The following is a 22084-nucleotide window of genomic DNA, read 5'->3' as shown; positions in this document are numbered from 1 at the left end:
CCACCGCCGCGCCAATCATTTTTCTTTTCAGCTCAGCCAGGAATAAAAAAAATCAGTCACGCACACAGCTCTACTTCAGGGGGCTTATACTGACTTCAAGAATTTGGAAGTTGTTGTATTATGATCATGTTTAAAGGCCCTGAGATGGGTGCCCCCACTGTGCTGGACAAGGTACACATGCAGCAAGAGACAGTTTCTGCCCCAAAAGCTTGCAATCTAAACAGATATGACAAGAGAAAAGGGTGGGAGGGAAAACAGAAGCACAGAGAGCAGAAGTAACTTGCCCCAGGTCACAGCAGAGATGGGGATGGAACCCAGCTGTCCTGACTCCCAGTTCACTGCCCTGCCCGTGTCAGTGTTTCTCAGCTTTCTCAGCTTGTCCATCCTTTTATTCAAAATCAAAAGATTTTTCACAATCTTCCTCCCCCTTCACATTTACTATACAAGTACGAGTGAAAAATGCTGCAGTGCTCTCTCTTGTGTGTGTTGTGTGTGTGGAAGCTGACCTAGAATAGTTGACTTTGAAGGGTAGAAGGATGCAAGGATTGGAGGAGTGAGATTTTCTTTGCTTTTCATGGTAATACAATTTCAACGCCTCATGACCCACCTGGTTGCTTTTTGCAGTACCTGTGGGGGTCTTGAACCACTGGTTGAGAACCACTGCCCAAGACCTCAGTGTCTCTCAACTCGCTTTAGAGTGGGCGATAATCATGTGACTAACTGGCTTCATATACTTTTTTGTGAATGTTTTGAATGCAATTCTCTGCAGCCTAAGAGGCTAAAATCATGCTGTGGTCAAATCCTTTCAGGGGAATTCCTCACATCCCTAATTCCAACAAACAGTTTAATAAAACACTATGAAAATATCATGCCCAGACAAGTGGGTGTTTACTGTTCTTTCCCCCATTTTATTAACATAATCAACTTTATTAGCAGCAATCAATTTACAATATTGTTGGTTTTATTGGGACCATTATTTTCTGTTACTTCTGCATTCCTTTATTACAATGATCACAGCTATTACGGTTATGCTTATTATTCTTGAAAATGCTTGTGCGTACAGCATGATGACTTTTTGTAGTCTGTTTCCCCAGTATAAGGTGTTTGGCACTCTGCACTACTTTTGCACTCTCCTTTGCACTCTGCTTTCCATACAAAACCCATTGAATTGAACCTAGAGCATCATTAGGGCTTTATTACTGTTCCACGTTAGTCAAATTAATATCAGCTCTCTTGCTGTGTGAGGGTGAATTTCTTTGTGTTTGTTTTTTTTTTTTTTTTTTAAAAAGCTACATTTCCCATGGGAAACAGAATGACCAGAGCAGAAATATCTGAGGTAATGTAATCCAAACAAGGCCACATAAGGGTATTCTAGAGTGTCATCCTCCTTCAATATTATGGTTTAATGATCTAGCTCCTCATTCTACCATTCCATTGACTTTTTTTTTTATTCCAGCCTTTTCAACTTACTTCCAGTGAAATAAATCTTTCCTCAAATTTCCCTTCAAGGTCCTTTAACAGTGGATCGATTTTATTAATTTTTTAAATCTTGTTTATTACTCTAAAACCTAATATTGATGAGTTGACATTTGTCAACATTTAATTTAATTACCAACAGTCCAGACATGCACAGATGGTTTAATATTTTAAAACGTCAGTGGCCTGTAATAGTTCTTTGTATTCATCTAGGCACTGAGTTAGGCTGAAATAGGAATGAGGAACTTTGATCTGGGAACCTCAAATTGTTCTGTGGACACTAATGAAATATGAATCCAAAGATCCCTGTGAACAGATGAGTCTTAACCATATGCAATTTACAAATTGGAAAACTGAGGCACAGGATGTGTAAATGACCTCCCTGTGTGTGTGTTGCTTTCTTGTCCCTTATTGTATTCAGTTTGTGTACAGTCTGTGGGCAGGAACCATCTCTTGTCATGCTATTGTGTACCACCTAGCACCTTATTGGATGCTCAAACCCTCCTTGCCTACCCCCATTTCTCCCAATTTAAAAATTTGCCCAAGGTCAGCCAGTGTGTCAGTGGAGAGGAGAGAATGCAGCATAGAAATACTGACTGCCAATCCCTGATTCTAATCACTATGAAATTTTGTTCATTGCTGATATTGATTAGACCAGACTTCAGCAGGGAGCTAGGTGACTCAGGGGATCAGTAATGGCATATTAAATCTTCTGCCTCAAGGTTAAAAGCCTAAAGTCAGCCAAGACTGGTAGTGGCCAAAGGTTGTTTGTGCTTCACCTCTGCTTTTGCATCCTCCCACCTCCAACAGAGATCCCACCAGATTGGGTTGGAGGGTGAGGGCTCTGTCACCTTGGAAGAACAAATTTACACATATGCTGTAGACTTGTATTTATTTACATTTACACACACTGAGAACTGTGGTCCACACATACTAGATACTCTTGATCATTCCCTGCTATTGGAGGGGCCTGGAGCTCTGGTGGCCCCTTGGTCTTACTTTTTGCGTCCCTGATTAGTCTCCTTAGTTCTGAAATGCTTTGGTCTAACTCAAGTCTTCCTGTAGGGTCATATGGGTGAAATTTAATGACCCGTGACATACAGGAGACCAGACTAGATGATCTGATGGTCTCCTTTGGCCCTTAAACTCTATGAAACTTTAAGCTACCAATATCAAAACTCCACTGTCGCTATACCTCAGCCATCCTCTTCTCTGTAAACCCCAGCCACCAAGCCAGGTAAATTGAAACTTAAACCATCTTCTTCTTCCAACAGTTAATCACCCGTGCAATTCTCCCCACTTCTCAAATTCTTGGGGAAAATGGATGGACTTCATCTTCAATCCTAAAACCATCCAATCCAGGCTATTTGAGCCCCAGGCAGGAAGAGTGAATTCCAAAGCTGTGTGGCCTCCACAGAGGACCAGTAGGGCTCCAGGTAGATCTTCAAGCTAAACAGTATGGTATGAGAGAGTGTCACAGAGTGACTGGCCTCTTTGGAGGAGGGGAAGAGAGGGAGCCACCTCTGTGCCATAATCAATTAGCTGCTTCCTAGCCCAAAGTGGTTGAGGGCAGAACTCCAGAGGAATGAGCTTGGGTGCTCGGCGCTCTATCCTAAAGCCAGAAAGACTCTTGAAAGTGGCTAGGAACAGGGCCAAGAGTAGCTCCCAAAGGGCAGAAGAACCTTTTTGTTTGTTGGAACTTCTTAGTTGGGCTCTCTCTGGAAGGGAATATGTTTTGTATGTGACTTGACCAGAGGGCTAAGCCAAATCTCCAGCACATTTAGAGAGCTGAGGAGACCCACCTTGGGGGGAGGGGGGAACCGAGGCAGAGATCACTGACCATGCCACACGTGGGCTGAAGTGGGTGGTACAGGGCAGCCAGGTTCTCTGACAGGGAGGTTGACAGGCGTTCTCTCAATAAGGAAGGTTCTAAGCCATTTCATTCTCTCCTGCTTTCAACCCAGTACCATTCATGAAGTGTGGAAGAACACAGCTTGACATGAATTTGTTTAGAAATTTTTACTGGGTCCCCCTTTCCCAAGGTACTCACTGAACCTGACACCAATAAGAACAGTTTACAAAGAGCAGCCAAATCAATGCACTATGTATTGAAACTCACTAGGAAAGCTGGAAGGAACAAGCTCCAAAGTGAAGATCCTACAGTGACAACATCTAACTGCTGGTCATGGAAAGTTTTCAATTCTGTGATTGACCGAGTGACCCAGTGTGATTCTTACTTCATGAATGGAAGTGGAGAGAGGCAATCTCTTGGCTCAATGGATGCCAGGTCAGTGGCATTCCTGCTGATCCCTCATACTGAACATCAATACAATCTACTCACCTTAATCTCAACCATTTCTATCAAAAATCCTTTTTAGGCTTTGATTCACCAAAGCACTTAAGCATGTGCTTAACTGTAAGCACTCACGTAGTCTCTCTGCAATGAGGAGAGAGAAGAGTGATCAGTGGTAGAGTAGAAAAGGACCTTGAAGGTGAGGACAAGAAGCTTGAACTTGTATGAACAACCCTGAACTTAACAGAAATCTGTTCAGCCACATTAAATGCTGGTATATTTACTGGAAAGATGAATCCCTTTTCTGAATAAATTTCTTGGTTCAACCAAACCTCTCATTTTTGGCTAGGCTATGCTGAAGGATCTTGTGGCATTTGTGAATTGGTGCCCAGTGTAAGTGCACTTAATAATGGGACTCTTTCACAAAAGGCTGTTGGATGATTCAACCATTGCTCTGATATCCTCCACCGAAAGCATACCAATTATCCTGCCTTGTGAGAGAATGTTGGCAGCATCATTTTGATAGGAAGAAAACATTTTCGCTTTACTAATGGTTAATTCATCAATCTCCACAAACTTGCCATAATGGACCAAGGAGTGCAATGGATTTTTTTTATGGTGAATTCTGTCCAAGACCATGTCCCAGGCACCCCATGCAAGTAAAATTTTGATGAATAGAGTTCTCATGCTGAGTTAGCTGGCCTGCAGCAATCAGGTTGTTGTAACTATAAACAAGTGTTTGGTTTGTGGAAGAACACTTGCAATCTGCTAGAGGGTAACTGTGGAGTTACTAAGAACTGGATGCAGCAATTTAACGTTTACCTGCCAGATGAGTGATGAGACACCAATTCAGATGTCTGGCGTGTCCTTCACTAAAAGCGCTTGCTGAACAATCACTTACAAACTCAGAGGAAAGGGAGGGGACAAAAAAAGCTCAGATGAGTGATGGGGTTGAAGCGGAACAAATATGCAAATATAACTGGCAATCAGACAAATGCAAGGAATCAAACACAAATTGCAAACACCAGAGGAAATACAGCACAAAATCCTATAAAATGCAATCCCAGTGTAAGCAAAAGATCTTTAGGGCCATATTATTAAAACCTAGCACAAAACAAGTGCCTGTCAAAATGCATGTGGAGCGCTATGCTATACAAACCCACTGTTGCAAACGCAAGTACCTATTAGCTGGTAATTACATACACCAATAGATAAGCTGGCAGTTATCCTGTTTGCATATGCAAATATGGCTTTCTGCAAGGGGCAAAGGCTACCTGCACATTGTTATGTTCCTCTGTCCTTTTGGTTTTGTATCCTATGAGGATATTGAGCCTGATTCAAACCCCACTGAAGTGAATGGAAGAACTCCCATTGACTTCAGTGGGCTTATAGATTTCTTTGGCTGCGCCATCAGCACTTAGCTGTGATGTGTGAAATAAGTCACTGATATAACCTCTGCTTAGCTAACATAGATTCAGTGTTGCTTGATGTAGTACTGCACATGTTCCATTCAAGCAAAGGGGTTAAGTTACTAGAATGAAAGCCAAAGTGCAGGTATCATTAGATAGTGTCAAGACTTTTTATGGTACCTGGTTCTGAGCGGTGATCCATAATGGCAATACCCCATTGTCCCACCACTCTGTCTTGTTTTGGGTTGCCTTATGAGAGAACTTCCTCAGGGTCTCTGGGTTAAACATCAGATTGTGAATCACTCCATGATCTTCAATCCAGTGACCTGGAATACAAAAGAGGATGAGATGAGAGAAACATGGGGAACGTCTCTGAAAGGAAATAAATAAGGATGTCACATAGGTGTGGTGCGGCAGATCCTGGAAACACAATGCAGTCACTGAACGAGCTCTTTCCAGATCAATGGATTCAATTGTTCCAGCTAAATGAGAAGAAGTATAAGGAAAAGATAGGGCAGGGGTAGCCCTTCCTGGAACAGGCTGGCTTACCACTATTGTCACAAAAATCACTAAAGATGAAGCAAGCAATGAATGACTTGAATTTCCAAAGGGTCAAATCTTGATCATATTGAATTTAATGGAAGAACTCCCCATTGATGCAAATAAAGCAGGATGTGGCCTAAAGAGTTATAGCTAGTTAAGGCAAGACTGTCACACTGTATTCTAATAATTCTATTGTTTTACTAATTTAATTTTTACCACAGTTTTGTTTTCTGTTAAAAGCCCATCAGCAGCCCTTTTCATTCTCACCGAAGGGGTTGGTCAATGGGAGGTCAGAAGGGGATCTGGATGTTTGATGTATCTGTATTATCTTGCCTAGATCTGATGGGCTGGGTAAGGAAGAAAATGAGTAATATCTGGTCCTTTTTTCACATATTAATTCTTCATCAAATAAACCATTTCATGAAAAACCGTTTTACATTATTTGATCAGCTCAGTAGCTAGCAAAATTCTGTTCCTCGAGTAATAGTGCTGGATTCATCATGCTTTTTTATTACACCACTACCTCAATATAACGCCACCTGATATAAAGCGGTAAAGCAGTGCTCCGGGGGGCGGGGCTGTGCACTCCAGTGGATCAAGCAAGTTCAATATAACACGGTTTCACCTATAACACGATAAGATTTTTTGGCTCCCAAGGACAGCATTATATCAAGGTAGAGATGTATTTTGCTGACCTTACTAAGAAGCTCCATGCATCCTCAAGAAATAATAATGATGTATATTAACAAACAAATCATCAACACAGATTCTGAAGGGAATGTTAGAAATTGAACCTTTGGTGACAGTCCAGATTGAATTGTTTTCTTCCTTTTATAAACTCTCATTGGGATACAAATCCCTTTTCCTTGGGGCTTTGAATTGTGCTGGATCAGCGGAAGTGCTGAGCTCTCTGAATATGTGCTTTGGACCTGGAGAGCACTCTTGGTTTCTTGCGGAGAGTGTGTGATTTGGACTATACATCCACACAGGGGAGTAAGAAGTGAACCCGTCAGTTACACTTTTCAGGGACTGCCCAGACACTGAGTCCAGATGGATAGGTGTGAGGGGATGGGCAGGGTGGGAGGGCTTACAGGCCACTTACTCCCTTTGCGGAACAGGCGAGTGGGTCGAGGCATGGGTAGAATCTTGGATCCATCCCTTGCTTGCTGGGCAGCATTGCTGAGTCAGTGTGGTAGGGCGTGGATGGGGAGTGTGAGTAATTCACTGCTGGTACAGGACAGCAGTACCTTGCTACACACACATCCCCCCCGCCACCTCTCTCTGAAGAGCAAGAGAGATCGGTAGCCCCCTGAGCCCAAGATCACTGGTATGCTCCTGGGCTGATGCAGCTATATGGCTCCCTTTACTGTGAGCTATGTCCTTGTGACAAACTCTAGCCTTCAATACATTTTATAGGATTTATCATGTTGATAAACAGAATAAGAGAGCTGATCACCATATGACTTCCATTTAAACCTGGATACAGATGAATGAACATCAGTGGCTAGATTCATGAGCCTGTTTCATGTGACAAGCTCTGCTGGCAACACGGACTGTGAGGAAAACACAAGCAAGTGCATAATTCACTGGGTTCCAAACAGTCACTCTTCATGCTTTGCCTTGCCACTCTGAGTGTATGGAGAAGTGCAGTTAGCCTGGCATTGCACAGGACTAGATGATTTTATGTAATTCACCAGGATTGCTGGTTACATATTATTAAAGTAGGAGTGAAACAGTTTTCCTGGCTGTGAGGTTTTTAAGATTTGAAAATTTTCTCATCTCAAAATGGGATAAAATATTAATCCTGAATTTTTGTGAAATGAGGATCTGTTTTTCCCTTCAGGTCAAGTCAATTGAAAGAATGTGTTTCAATAATATTTGATATGTTTATTTTGATTTTGACACTTTTGAATCTTTTTAGTATAAATTAACAAGCTTAGAGAAGTCATTCTGAATTGAAAAATGAAACTTCTAAAAGAAGTTAGAATGAGATGTTTTGACAGTTTTTTGAAATTTTATTTAAAAATGTTTCGAACAGGAATATTGATCAAATCTGGCTTCCTTTGGAAAAGCTGCAGTGAATTGACATCTTCCAATGTAAAAGTTTTGTTGGCAAAATATTTTGGTTTGGGTCACTTTGACGTTGAATTCCCTTTATAGAAAATGTCCATTGTGGCCAAATTTTTCTGGTTTCTTGACTAAACAAACTGCACAAAACAAACATACCCCAAAAAACAAAAGTTATTCAGTCTTCAGTAAAAAAAAAAAAAATTTAAACTATTTTTTTTTACAGAAAACTGATATTGTTTATCAAAAATAGTTTTAGAAAATGGAATATTTTTAATAAAAAGGCAAATTATTTTTTGGAAATTTCTTATAAAAAATCATCATTTTTTGACCAGCTCTGTACACCTGTTTCAGTGCTTTGCTGGCAAAGGCTCCTGCTTCTGGAAGTGGTTATATGCCTGTGACCAATTCTTATCTCTAATGTCAAGGAGTTCCATTGTGTAGGCCAGCTCCTGTGAAAGTCTCAAACCCTGCAGTCCTCTTTCAGTCAGTAATTTCACAGTTCCAATGTAATGTAGCTGTTGTGGGAGGTCATGGCTGTGGACTGACAGGAGATTTTCTAGTTTACTAGGGCCAGTCTCAGGGATGGCTTTGACTATCAGGACAAAGACTTGAACTGGACCCTGTATTCCATGGGGAGCGAGTGCAGAGAGCAGTGCACCATCAACCTGTGGAGGCCATTGTAGCAAACCAGGTGGGCTGCTGTGTGTTCTGCTAATTAGAGCTTTTCTCAGAGGCTTGTTTTCATTCCTATGGGTAAAGAAATGCAAGCCTGGAGGAGGATAAATCACTGTGGCCAGGTCTGTGCCTGAGAGGATGCAGCAGAATCTTTGGACTCTTCGTAGATGGAAGAGGACATCCAGCAGCACTGAGGAGTTCTAAAGGACCCCATGGCTGTGGATCAATGTTAAACTGGAAAGCAGATGCCTTTAATGGTGGGAGATGTTATGGAGGATGCACATTTTATTCCTTTCAACTTATTGTTGCAACAAAAGTTAATACTTTCTCAGTGAATAAGGGCTCATGTACATTCAGAGGTAGATTTGTGTTGAAACTTCTGATACATTCTGCCCTAAATCACACCACTTAACTTCAGTGGTTGTAAATCAGGGCAGAATTTGGCTCATAACCTTTCATTAATGCCCAGTTCTTTGAACACTCCTTTAATGATAAAAAGCAACAAAGAGTCCTGTGGCACCTTATATACTAATAGATGTATTGGAGCATAAGTTTTTGTGGGTGAATACCTACTTCATCAGACGCATGCTGCTTTTTACAGATCCAGACTAACGCGGCTACCCCTCTGATCCTTTCTTGATATGACAAGTAAAGCAGATTGGTGAAGGTGGCCTCTCTGTCATGCTGTGGAGTATTTATAAAGCATCAAGGTGATTCGCAAGCTCAGGGGCCCAAGTTTGGCTGTCACCCTAATTGCCTGTCAAACAGAAATGTTAACGGTAAATGTTAATGAGTATTTACAGTGAGGTAAGTTGTGACAAGCTGTTTGCTCTAAACATATTTTGATAAATATTCATGTTTCCAAAATAAATGTATTCCATCCCCTTAAAAAAATGTGAGGCCTTTGCAAAAGATTCAGAGATTCTGTGGCCAGCGATGCCCATTCAGATCATCTTGTCCAGCAGTTCTCAAACTTCGTTGCACTGAGACCCCCATTCAGACAACAAAGATTACTACATGACCCCAAGGAGAAGGACTGAAGCCTGAGCCTACCAGAGCCCTGCTGCCCTGGGCAGGGGGGTGCAGGAGAAGCCAAAGCCTGAGTACTTGCATCCTAGAAGGGGTGGGGCGGCTGTAACCTCAGCCCCACTGCCCAGGCCTGAAGCCTTTGGGCTTCAGCTTCAGTCCCAGACAGTGTGGCTCTAGCTTCAGCTTCAGCCCTGGGTGGTGGGCTCAAGCTTTGGCTTCAGCCCTGGGCCTGAGCAAGTCGAGTGCCAGCCCTGGTGACCCCATTAAAAAAAGGTTGCAACCCACTTTGGGGTCCCGACCCAGTCTGAGAATGGCTGATCTAGTCTGACCTTCTACATAACACAGGGCAGAGAATTGAATCTATGAATTCTTGCCTTTAGCCCATAATTTCTAGCTGAGCTAGATCACGTGTTTTAGAAGAAGACACAACATTGCTTTTGAGGCTACAAGTCACACAGTTGAGGTTATGAAACAGTTATCAACATTGTAATCTGGTAGCTGGGCCAACACAACTCTCCCCTACTGGATGCTTTGAAATGAGGCCCCAGCTCTTCCAGGCTAGGCTGGTGTTAACATTCTAAGAAATTTTGAGAAGGGAGTTGCTACTGCCTCTCAGCAGTGCCCATTCTGTATTAGTGAGGCCCATAGCAATGGAGAACTAAGCCTGAAGCCTTTATTCCACTATGTTTACCAAGAACCTGTTGAGACTCCCTGGAGTTGTTTGGAAGGCTCCTGCAGTGGCAGGTGAGGGAGGTGAGAGCTTACATAGGAGAAGCTGCATTACTCTTGCCAAATTCCAGCTTGGGAGACTGGATTCTGTATGACTATAACTGTATCAGTTGTGCAGCTCCAGCATGGAGTTAGCTGCTCTATGATGAAGTCTGAAGTTGAGGAGCTTATGGTCTAAACAGGAAGAAAGGAAAGAAGAGGCAGTGAAAATGCAGTGTGAATGAATAGTGTAGTGACCCTTGGTTGGGTTGTTGGCAAGGACTGAAGTTGGAACCTCTACCATAGGTCTTCACCCTCTAAGCAAAAGGACTTGAATTCATTAGCTGGAAGCAAGGACTGGGACCTGGCCTCTGTGGGTCAGCCACAGTGAGAAACGGACATAATTGGGCAGCGTGTTACAGGAGTAAAAGTGAGCATTTATCATTCACACTGCAGGATTTTTTTACTTATGTTTTTTCTTTGGGTGTTGCATTTATTCTATCTGAGTCCCCAATGCAGTGTCAGTGGGATATAGTTGTGACCGCTATGGCAGCTTTCTGTATGAAGTTTATGTATTACTGTCTGCCAGGGTGTATATGTAATTCCATGGGGGAGGGTGACCACAGCCCTCCAGGAACTAAGAACAGTGAGGGGGTGACTAGGCTAATTTACTCAGATTGTAACTCTCCAGAGAGATCCTCCTCTCCCCCTCAGGAAGACCTGCATATACTGGTTCCAATTGGATTCTTCAGAGAACAACAGAGAAAGGACTTTTGGATAAACAGTTTAAACTGATTCAGGGCCTTTCTTCTGATCCACCAAATAGACAGGTCCTTCTCTCCCACGGTAGCCCAATACCTGTGGAGGAGTTGGAAGGACTTGACCTACTGAGGCCCCATAAGACTAATGGGTGACCTCTGCTGAGATTTTAGCTTGCATATAGGCACTCTTATTGTTTTTTATGTTTGTCTGTAATGCTTTCACTTTAAGAATAAGTGTGCTTGGTTAGATCTGTGTGGTAATTCCTAACAGCTGGCAGTTACGTTGATGTAGCCTCCAAGGAGAGCACAAAGCAGGTCTGCTGAGGCAATCTGACTTGCTGGTGAATTCACAGTGTAGCAGGGAACTGTGCAGCCTGAAATTACCTTGGTCAGTGGGGAGAGAGATGCATGTCTCTGCCCAAGAGAGGTGATTGCTGGGGAGCCAGAAATCTGACAGTGGGTGCCCTTGCTGGACCACAAGGAGTAAATACAGGTGCAGTTCCCTTGAACTGTGACAATGGTGTTTTTCTTCATTCCTTATTCTAACCTGTTTCGTAGCGTTGCTGAGTGCAGATAAACAGTTGCTGTGCTTCACCCCAAGGGTTGCATATTTCAGTGAGGGGCAAAGTGGTTCCTATGTCCCCTACGTACTGCTCTTGCATGATCAGTTAAATTCATAAAAGCTCATTGGTTTGCAAGGTGTTGTGTTAACAATGACCTTACATGTATATACAGTAAGCCTAAATTGCTTTTATTCTTGCATGAACAAGATCTGTCAACAGAACTGTGGAGCACTTGCATCCCATCCTGACTGACTGGGTGTAGATATTGGGATAAGAGAAAATAGGGCAAAGCATAAGCTGCAGCACTTAATGGGAAAGGTAGCTCAAGGAACAAACTAGGTGAACTAGAAATCAGTGACAAGCCATTTAACGCTTCCAATTTCATCTGGGTATCCTGAGTTTAGGTAACAGGGAGTTTGCTGTTCCACTGTCTCAGAACTGTCAGGCTGTAATATTTTTAAGGTTTTTTTTATAGATTTGTTTTCTGTCTTGAAAATATATGGTGGGTATCTATATCTGTGGTTAATTATATCAGACACCTGCCAAATCGTATTTGCTTATGTAATGCTGCACTTGAACAGAGATCAAGAGATAGGTCTGTTCCTGCCTAGCTATTCTGGTAAGAGGAAAAAAATGCTCTAATTTTCCATCTTGTATGTGGAAATTTGTCATCCTAGAGATAGGCCACTTTAGACGGAGGGCCTGATCCTGTGAGGTGTTGAGGACTTCCTGTGTGTTGCTGGGAGCACTTCATTCCCATAGATCTCAGTGCCATCTTACAGAATGCACTCAGCAGCTTGCAGGATGGGGCTCTGAGTTTCTGAAATACTCATTACAAGGTGAAGATCTGACCTAGACTTTCCAGAAAAGAGTAAGAGATGAAAGACAGGAGAAAACTCTTCTTCCCCCTTCCAAGGCTTCCATTGACACTGTCTTATTTAGAAGACAGTCCTTTTAAAAGGACAATAGGCAGTACATTGTGCAGCAATTAACTCGGATGATGGATTTATTTAGGGCCAGATTCAGTTGGACTTTTCCTGGATTAAGGGATTACTCAGTGTGAATAAGGTTAGTAGAATGCGGTTCTTATTGTAGCAATGTAAAGAGGACATAGTGTAAATGAGAATTAGTCCCTCCACCAATAAACTGATACTGTTGTGTTGCAGTGAGACATCAAGAGATGCAAGTCAGACCAGTAGAACCCACTAAACCCTAAATCTATGATAAATGAGGATATTCCGAACATCTGAGCCAGCATTCAATTCCCAACATCCATTCAGTGACAAAGAAACAGTTTTTTATATCTTCTTTCAAGCAGCTGTTTCCTTCATCCTTTCAACTTCCAGCAATGCAATGAACTAGACGGCTCAAAATATACAGATGATAGGCTAATTCTTTGGAGGGAGTGCAGTCCAAGTGGCATGGCAAAAGGATCTCACATCAAAGTACTGTAAACATGTACTTGAGAAGCCAATCATTGAAAGTGCAGACGAATCATAAAATATTAACAGCTCAAGATAAAAGAGCACAACTGCCTCCCAAACAAATAATGTTCTATACAAAATCTATATACCTGGGCCCAAAATCTCTGACTCCAGACTCAGCCCAAATGAAATGGGGAAAGCACAAAAGGAAAAGCTAGCCACAGCTACTGTTGTGGATCCAGGGGCTTCCAGGCTATGGTACATCAAACTCAAGTCTGAGCTGTTGTTCCATCTCTGTTGCTTCTCCTTTTATTGGGCCCAGAGTGACTGGGGAACTGTCTATCAGCTCATCCCTCCCAAAGAACAACATTGTATCCCTGTGGTCTAGTGGGTTAATGGACAAGGTAGATGTCAAGAAGTTACTTTAGCACTTCTTTAGGGTACATCTACATTTCAAACACTATAGAGGTGCAGCTGCAGTGTTTAATATAGACACTACCTATGTTGATTGGCATAGGGAATCCACCTCCCTGAGAGGCGGTAGCTTGGTTGACAGAAGAATTCTTCCATAGATCTAGGCTAGGTCCATACAGCTACATCCTTCGGGGTGAGGATTCTTTACACCCTGGAAAGTTGTAGCTATACGGATGTAAGTAAAGTCCTAGTGTAGACCAGGCCTTACTGTGATGCAGCTACTTGGAATAAGTCAATAGCACATCAGCGAAATTCTCAATCTATATTAAACTGAGGCATCATGAACAGCAATGAGAATGGAGGAGTAGTATAATGATACACAATGGCCTTAGAAATGCGAGCAGGAAAGAATCAAAGGACATTTAGTTTGGGAAAAATACTCCAAAACAAAGAGTTCAGTGGGAGGAGGAAACATGCAAGTCAGTAACACTAAAGCAGATCTAGACAGAAGACTATGTATGAGTTTGCAATGTGATTAGGCCAAGCTGCCAATCACCTTAGAGCCTGATCTTATGAGCTGCTGAGGAGCTCCTGCAAGGTGCTAAGCGCTCTCTAATCCCAGTGAAGATAACGAGAGTTCGGGGCATTCAGAACCTCACAAGATGAAGCTCTCACTGGGTTTCTTATTAGAGGCTGTGTCCACACCAGCAAATGTGGTGTCTGCTCTTCAGTACCGATGTAAGACTAGACAGAGCTCGGGCATTTACAGCATTGTGTCCTGGCAGGACTATGTAACAGGACAGTAGAAACACCAGTGTCTGATCTACACTTGTGCTGGCATTGTTGCTGGTCCCAGTGCAGCTGCATCAATTCTGAAAGCAGGCACTAAGGTCTGAGTTCTGCAAGCTGCCTTCAGTGGGGCTCTGCACAGGCATAGAGGCTGACATGTGCTAGTGTGAGGATGCACAGAATGAAGCCCTCAGCTAGAATCCCAAACAGATGAGAATGAAAATGTATATCTAGATAAAGAGCAAGGGAACAATATACTGGCTGAAGCTTTCTGGGCTCCCATCTCAACTACTGTCCTAGAAGGACATGACTATCCCATAAGAGCAGCCCTCCTTTAAAGGAAGCAGAGAATCAATTTCTAAAATAGCCAAGTGTCAAAATGTCTCCTTCCCATAGTTAATCTAGAGTTGTAGAAATGTAAAGATGCTCTGTTATCTTAACAGCTGATAGGTACCAAATGTCCTTGAAAAAAGTAACCAGGGCCAGCCCTAGGTATCATGTCGCCCAGGGTGGAAAACATTTTCAGCCCCTTAACCCAAAAGTCATAAACAACAAAACAATCCCTCCCTCTTCCAAAATGGGAACTTGGTGTTCCCAAACATAATGAGGTGTTGGTGCTCAGGGTTGCTGTCCTGATCATCCACCCCTAAGGAGGCCTCTCATAACATTTGCTAAGGATGACTGATTCTCAGACAAAGAAGCATGTTTCTCTCTGCCCGCTCATCCATCCATCCACTAGGTGACTTGGAAGAGTTATCCTTTCAAGTAGATGGGAATAGACCGTCACAACTGAATTCCATCTGGCCATTGGGTATGCTGTTTATATGGACATTTGACAGTCCTTTTGCAAAGCCTGCTGTAAAGATTGAGTCACTTTGGTTTCTGGTTCCTATTACTGATATTGTCCATTCTCCTTTCTTCCGTTTGTGTGGTAGTGGTGGGGCTGTGCTGATCAGCCACAGTCAGTCATGCTTGGGGTGCTGTTAGTGGAAAACAGCATTTGTGCTGAAAGGCTTTAGTTCATTGTTGACTACGGTCCAATGCAGGGAAATGCCGCCCCATTTAATGCTGCAGGAGAATAGAACCAAGAGGCGGCAACAGAGATCAGTGACCTACACAAGGTCACATTGGCAGGTCAAGGACAGAGTTGGGAATGGAACGTAGCTCTCCTGGCTCCGAGGCCTCTGTCCTGACCACAAGCTGACCCTGCCTCCTCTCGGGCCCCTCCTCCCCTTCAAATAATGACTGCTTCAAAATATTTGTATATTTGTAAACTGGTGTGAATGACTGCCCAAGATGTAGGACAATGGAGAGCTAAATGCAGCATTTATCAGCCTGGCTTTGGGTGGGGAAGCCCCAGACTAGTGCAGGAAAGGTGCAGGTCAGAGACAAACAATGGGGGAGAAAGTTTACATGGCTCTGGACTGTCCCCAAGGCACGTGTGTGCCTGTGGCTATGGAAAATGCAGTGGATGGCTCCATAAGCTTGTTCCCCTTCTCTCCTTGCTCCCACAGTGCCCCTGGTATGCAGCCAGCCACTGCAGGGCTGAAGGGTCAGGGAGGAGCCCATAAGCCACACTCATTGAACTGTGCTAAGCTGCAGGACCACAGGCAACCGGTCTCATGCAACCACCAGTGAAAAGCCCCATCCAAAGCAAGGGAAGTAAAGACCAGGCAGTCACAAAGCAAGATGGCAAAAAAAAAAGAGCCAAATAAAGGAAGAAGGGAGAGGAGGAAAAGCTGAGAAGGTGGTGAAAGAACCAGTCAGAAAAGGAGAGATGAGAGAAAACAGTCAAGAAAAGAGATGGTAGTGGTTGTGTTGGGGTGAGGAGCAAGATGATATGAGGGGGTACACTAATCCATGGCAAAGGTAGATCTTTTCTGGTGGAATCACCCAGGTCTCAGCAGTTTCTAGATGCTAAAAGAAGCATAAAGCTCCTTGTTTTAGTTCTGGGAACTTGTGAATCCTGAACAGCTTTTGCATATTCTAAAAGAGCACTGGCATGCCTTTGCTCCTCCTTAGTGAATTGAGATGTAGCATAGTGATGGATCACCAGCGGCTTGAGGAGATGGATATCTAGTTGAGTGATTCCTTGAAAATGCCCCGGTGTTGGGACTTGGTGACTGATTGCTTGTCATTGGCCATTTGCTTCCTCTTGGTCTGTGCTCTCCTACTGTAAAAAGTGTAAAGGCTGCCCTGCTTGCTTGCTTTTTGGTGGCTTGAGTCACACATTTCTAAGTTTCTAAAGAAGGGAGCAATGCATTATATTCAGGGTTGAAGCTGATACAGACCTTCACTCAGAGAGCAGCATTTCCGCACATAGGCTCCTTTCAAACCCATTGCCAAATCCTGTATACTTCTGTTTTGTTTTGCATACAGCTATGATGGTGGTGTTGGTAGTACTTAGCCTGCTAGTTACTATCACTGGTGCTAGACAATGAATCTGTTTAGATATGCACTTAATAAGCCACGTCTTTCTACTTACAACCCTGCTTCTTCCAAATCTCATTCTCTGGCTGGGCACACTCTAGGATTTTAGCTATTATGCCAATTGCATAGCCAGCAGTGATTGTGTGTGTGCCCTGATGTAAATGCTGGCTTGGCCTGTCCTGCTCTACAGAGCTTAACTTGTTTTGCCTAAGGACGTGTTCAGGGACCCATGCATGCATGTAATTGGTCATGTGGTTCTTAGATTTTCAGACTGGGCTCTTGTCATAAATGGATAGGTAGGTAAGGGTTAAGTTCTTTTACCTGAAAAGGGTAACCGAACACCTGACCAGAGGACCAATCAGAGAACTGGATTGTTTAAAGTCAGGGGCGGGAATTTGTATACTCGGGGTCTTTGTTGTTTTCTTAGCTATGAGGAAACAAGTCTTCTTCTAATTCTCTCCTAATACTTCTTCTAAACATCTGTAAGTACCCAGGAACCGCAAAGTAATTCAGCTATGATGGTCTTTGGGGTGTATTTACCTGTATGTTAATTTGTTGTGCTGGTTTAATTGGGCTATCTTTTAAATCAGACTGTTTCTTTATATTTTCTTATAAGCAAGAGCCTGTATTGAGTTTCTTAATGCAAGATGATTGTTTTATATTTTCTTTCTTTTTTTCTATAAAGTTTTCTTGTTAAACCTTGTGAAAGTTCTTTTCCTAGGGAGGCAAAGGGAAAAGCCAGGCTGTGGGCTATTTTCCTATTTGGGTCCAGGGAAAGAGCAGACTACGGGGAAAGAGACGAAGAATTCTCTCTGTTCTCTGGTGGTTACAGTTTTTCCCTCATTCCTGGAGCAAGGGGGGTGGCAGAGCACAGCTGTGGGTATTTTGCATCTCCATTGTCCTGAGGGAAGCAGAAAAGCTGGTTTCTTGGGTCACACAGGTTAGCCGCGAGGCAAGCCTGATAAGGAGGGGGAAGGGGTTATTTTCCCTGCTTTTAGCATCCAAGGGATTGGGAATCTGGGTGTCCCACCAAGGGAGGGTTGGGGACACCAGAGGGAGGAAAGGGGGGATCAGGCCCCATAGATTAATTCCTGATCTGGTGGCAGCGAGAATATCCAAGCTGGTAGTGAGCTTGGGGGAGTTTCAGGTAAGCCCCCAAACTTTGGACGCAAAAGTCCAGGTTTGGGACAGGACCAGACTGGTGGACACTAAAGTCCAGGTCTGGGACTGGACGGCTAGATTACCACAGCTCTATAGATCCCTTCTCTCTTCAGAATAAAGATTATTATTTTTTTAATCAGTTATTGCTCTAGGACTTTATTGTTTCACTACTAGTTCCACTTGAATATGGGATATATTGAGAGGGAATGACCAGTATTCCTTTGTTCTTCCTTGTGTCAGTGATAGCACATTTTTCATTACAGTCTTCACTTGGCATTTTTTTGATCTTCATTTAATTTCAGGGATTTTTCAGTTGCAATGACTGCTCCTGCAGGAGTGTGCTATTTGAGTGGTTTTTACAGCTCTGCCTAACTAAGATTCTAAAAACCATCTGCTGTGGCTTTAATTGGATTTGCCAGCAGTAGCGTAAAGTTCCCTTGGTGGTGGTGTTTGCTGCAGCTACTTGAGTTTTTTGTCTTCATTTTGATTTTTTTTTTTTTTAATTTGAGGCCCGTCTGCCCTACAGAGTGTGTGTGTGCTATCAGTTGGTCATTCTGGTACAAGGAAGCATTGTCTTCTCCTCTGTGCTAGCCTCCCTGCTGGTCTACACTGGCTGAGCTCAGAGCTAGTTGTCTGCTAGCTGATATTTGCTCCATGTTGGAAGAAGTCATTCTGGACAACTTCCAACCCATTTAAACACAGTGGGTTCAAAAATTGGCCAGGAAGTGGAACTTAAAGGTGTGAGCTGTGGTTAAATTGACCAAACTTAGTGAGGGAACACAGGTGAAATGGGAACTGGAGACTATCAGTTACATTCATGACCACATTTAAAACACTTAGGACCCAATCCAAAGTCCACCGCAGTCAGGGTGAGTCTTGCAATTAATTTCCAGGGGCTTTAGATCAGGCCTTTAGATAGCAAAAGTGACAGGCGCTTTGTAGTTTACCTATCTGTCTACTAATCTAAGGTTAGCAAGAAGAATTTGTCAGTCAAGCAGAAATGGGCCACAGCTGCCACAATTGGATTAAGGTGTAGATCAAAGTTTTTGGAAAGCCTGGGAGTTTTCAAATTTGGGTTGCTGGTTTGTGCTCAGTTACAGGCGCAGCCATGCAGTCCTCATGGACCCAAATCTCTGATTAACTTTAGTGGGAGATGTGGACGCCCACAAACTACACTGGAACAAAAACAAAAAAAAGGGTGGAGGTAACGGTGCAAATTCCCAAGGATGATTCCTCAGTAGGGGGTGGATGACCCTATAGTTGCCTCCTGCAAGGTTCTTGCACTTTACTTTGAGGAACCTGATGCTGCTCACTGTCTGAGTCAGGATACTGAACTAGGTGGGCCATCGGTCTGAGGCTGACTGTCAATGCCTCTGTTCCCAAGTTTCTCATGATGTAATGGGAACTAAATGGGCCCAAATCTTTTCTGGTGTAATTGTGTTTGATTCCTTTATTCTTTTATCCTCAGTTTTGTAGGATTTAAAAGTCTCTCTTTGAACATTCGAACTAACTCACTCAAGGAAAAAGTTCTTCTACCTTGGTACAACAATAGAAAGCATTTTTCCAGCACCAACTCTATTGATTGTTCTTATTTCTAAACCTTTTCTTGAAAAGAACTGTATGGAAATGTTCAGGTATGTTAGATGGCGTTATGCTGTTTGCAATGGCTAGCTCTCTACAGTACAAAGCTATTTAATGTTAATATACCTTTCACCCAACTATTGTGCAATCCACGACTGCTATTACTATTAATAGTCTGTACGATCATAGAATCTAGGAGCCCTAGGACTCCTACAGGACCCCATTGAACTAGGCATTGTGCAAACACAGGAAAAAGACAGCCCGGGCCCAAATGAGCTTACAAGCTAAGTTTAAGAAAAGACACCACAGATGGATGCAGACAGATGGGGGAGTGAAAGAAACCACTGAGACAATATTGTTTAAATACACAGCACAGACACCAGGGTTGGGGGGAGAGGCTAGAACACACAAGCAGAGTGAACAGTGTGATGGTGGCAAATGTCATATGAGTTACATGGGCTTTTTTGTGCAGATGGTTTACTTACGAGAAGATGAGCTAAAGGGGAAGGGAAGGCAGGTGATGGGGAGGAGTGAAATTGAGGTGAAGACTGGGAGAGAAATGAAGGGGGAGCAAACCACCAGTCAGTGCAGGGCTGAGAAATTCAGAGAACACTGTAGTTTGCACTGGACTGTCTGGTCATGGTACAGCCATGGGGATGCTATGGTGCAAAGGTTTGCAGTAAATATGGTGTATCCTGACTTTAGTAAGGCTTATGGTACTATCTCGCATGACCTTCTCATAAACAAACTATGGAAATAAAACCTAGATGGAGATACTATAAGGTGGGTGCGTAACTGTTTGGAAAACTGTTCCCAGAGAGTAGTTATCAGTGGTTCACAGTGCAGTTGGATGGGCATAACGAGTGGGGTTCTGCAGGGATCGATTCTGGGTCTGTTCAATATCTTCATCAATGATGTAGATAATGGCATAGAGAGTACATTTTGTTTGCAGATGATACCAAGCTGGGAGGGTTGCAAGTGCTTTGGAGGATAGGATTATAATTCAAAATGATCTGAACAAACTTGAGAAATGGTCTGAAGTAAATAGGATAAAATTCAACAAGGACAAATGCAAAGTATTCCACTTAGGAAGGAACAATCAGTGGCACATACACAAAATGGGAAATGGCTACCTAAGGAGTACTGCAGGAAGGGAGCTGGGGGTCATAGTGGATCACAAGCTAAATATGAGTCAACGGTGTAACACTGTTACAAAAAAAGCAAACATTCTGGGATGTTGCGGTGGGGGGCTGCCCCACACCAGCAGAAGAAGGGTTAAAGCAGCTTTGGAGAGGCTGCGCAGAACCCTGCCAATCAGGAAAGGGCTCATTGGGAGAACCAATCAAGGGAAGGCTTGCTTGAGCAGCCCCTATATAAAGGGCTGCTCAGCAGAGCAAAGGCAGTCTCTCCCTGGAGGGCGAGGGGGAAGGACTGTCTGCTGAAGTGCACTGGATATACTGCAGTGCTGGGCCAGGATAGTGGACAAATAGGGGAACTCTTGACTGACCATGGCCAGACTGAGGCCCTGAAGCAGGGGCAGGGAAGGTTCTAGGACTACGGGGGAAGTGGCCAAGGGAAAGTAGGCAGCGGGAATAGGAGGAGGAGCAGCAAGTGGCTGCCAGCTATAGGGTCCCTGGGCTGGAACCCAGAGTAGTGGGCAGACCTGGGTTGTCCCCCCTCACGCCTACTTGCAAATGAAGAAAGTGGCCTAAATCCAGACTTCAATAGACTAGAGACTGCAGTTGGCCACTGAGGCAAGCGCAAGGACTGAGGACCACCTGTCCCCCAAAGAGGGGAGACAGTGGGCTGAGGCACAGCCAGAAGGCCTTGTCCCAAAGAGGACACCATGGTCCAGGAGCGATGCAGGTACAGATGGTGGAGGAAGTGGAAGTAACGGCGAGTGAGACACTGCTAGTAAAAGGCATCCTGGTGAGCCAAGAGAGCTAATTCCTAGCATGACCAGCAGGAGGCACCACGGCAGTGAGTTGGCACCGCTGCAGATGTATTAGCAAGAGTGTTGAAAGCAAGACACAAGAAGTAATTCTTCTGCTGTACTCCGTGCTGATTAGGCCTCAGCTGGAGTATTGTGTCCAGTTCATGGCACCACATTTCAGGAAAGATGTGGACAAATTGGAGAAAGTCTAGAGAAGAGCAACAAAAGTGATTAAAGGTCTGGAAAACATGACCTATGAGGGAAGATTGAAAAAATTGGGTTTGTTTAGTCTGGAGAAGAGAAAACTGAGAGGGGACATAAGTTTTCAAGTACATAAATGGTTGTTACAAGGAGGAGGGAGAAAAATTGTTCTTAAATTCTGAGGATAGGACAAGAAGCAATGGGCTTAAATTGCAGCAAGGGCAGTGTAAGTTGGACATTAGGAAAAAGTTCCTGTCAGGGTGGGTAAGCACTGGAATAAATTGTCTAGGGAGGCTGTGGAATCTCCATCATTGGAGATTTTTAAGAGCAGGTTAGACAAACACCTATCAGAAATGGTTTAGATAATACTTAGTCCTGTCATGAGTGCAGGGGACTGGACTAGATGACCTCTCAAGGTCCTTTTCATTCCTTTGATATATGGGGACAGCATGGAAGGCTGGGTATGAAAGGCTGTAATTTAGGTGATAGGAGGGGTCTGAGTTTGTCTACTGAAGTCAGATTGAGACTTTTCTCTGCACTTGGCATCTAGAAATGGGTGAGCAGATCCAGTCAGTTGGCTGTAACATGGAACAAGAAAAAGATACCTGCCTTTCAGTAGCAGTC

At 43.5% G+C, this 22084-nt stretch overlaps 2 protein-coding genes across 3 annotated transcripts in view; one reads left to right on the top strand and one right to left on the bottom strand.

Annotated features, from left to right (window-relative positions):
• Positions 1 to 22084, top strand: part of SEC14L5 (SEC14 like lipid binding 5) — a 982653-nt gene that overhangs the window by 197247 nt on the left and 763322 nt on the right. The window lies entirely within an intron of this gene.
• The window catches only part of LOC116819180 (ectonucleotide pyrophosphatase/phosphodiesterase family member 7-like), a 122507-nt gene that overhangs the window by 22349 nt on the left and 78074 nt on the right, over positions 1 to 22084 (bottom strand). The window contains 1 exon segment of the mRNA XM_075069076.1: positions 5359 to 5504. Within this exon segment, the coding sequence (XP_074925177.1) occupies positions 5359 to 5504 (146 nt within the window).

This window comes from Chelonoidis abingdonii, chromosome 9 (assembly GCF_003597395.2).
Source record: "Chelonoidis abingdonii isolate Lonesome George chromosome 9, CheloAbing_2.0, whole genome shotgun sequence".
In the NCBI taxonomy this organism is placed as follows: domain Eukaryota; kingdom Metazoa; phylum Chordata; order Testudines; family Testudinidae; genus Chelonoidis; species Chelonoidis abingdonii.
The sequence above is the reverse complement of the archived record's forward strand: the minus strand, read 5'-3'. Positions and strand labels throughout refer to the sequence as shown.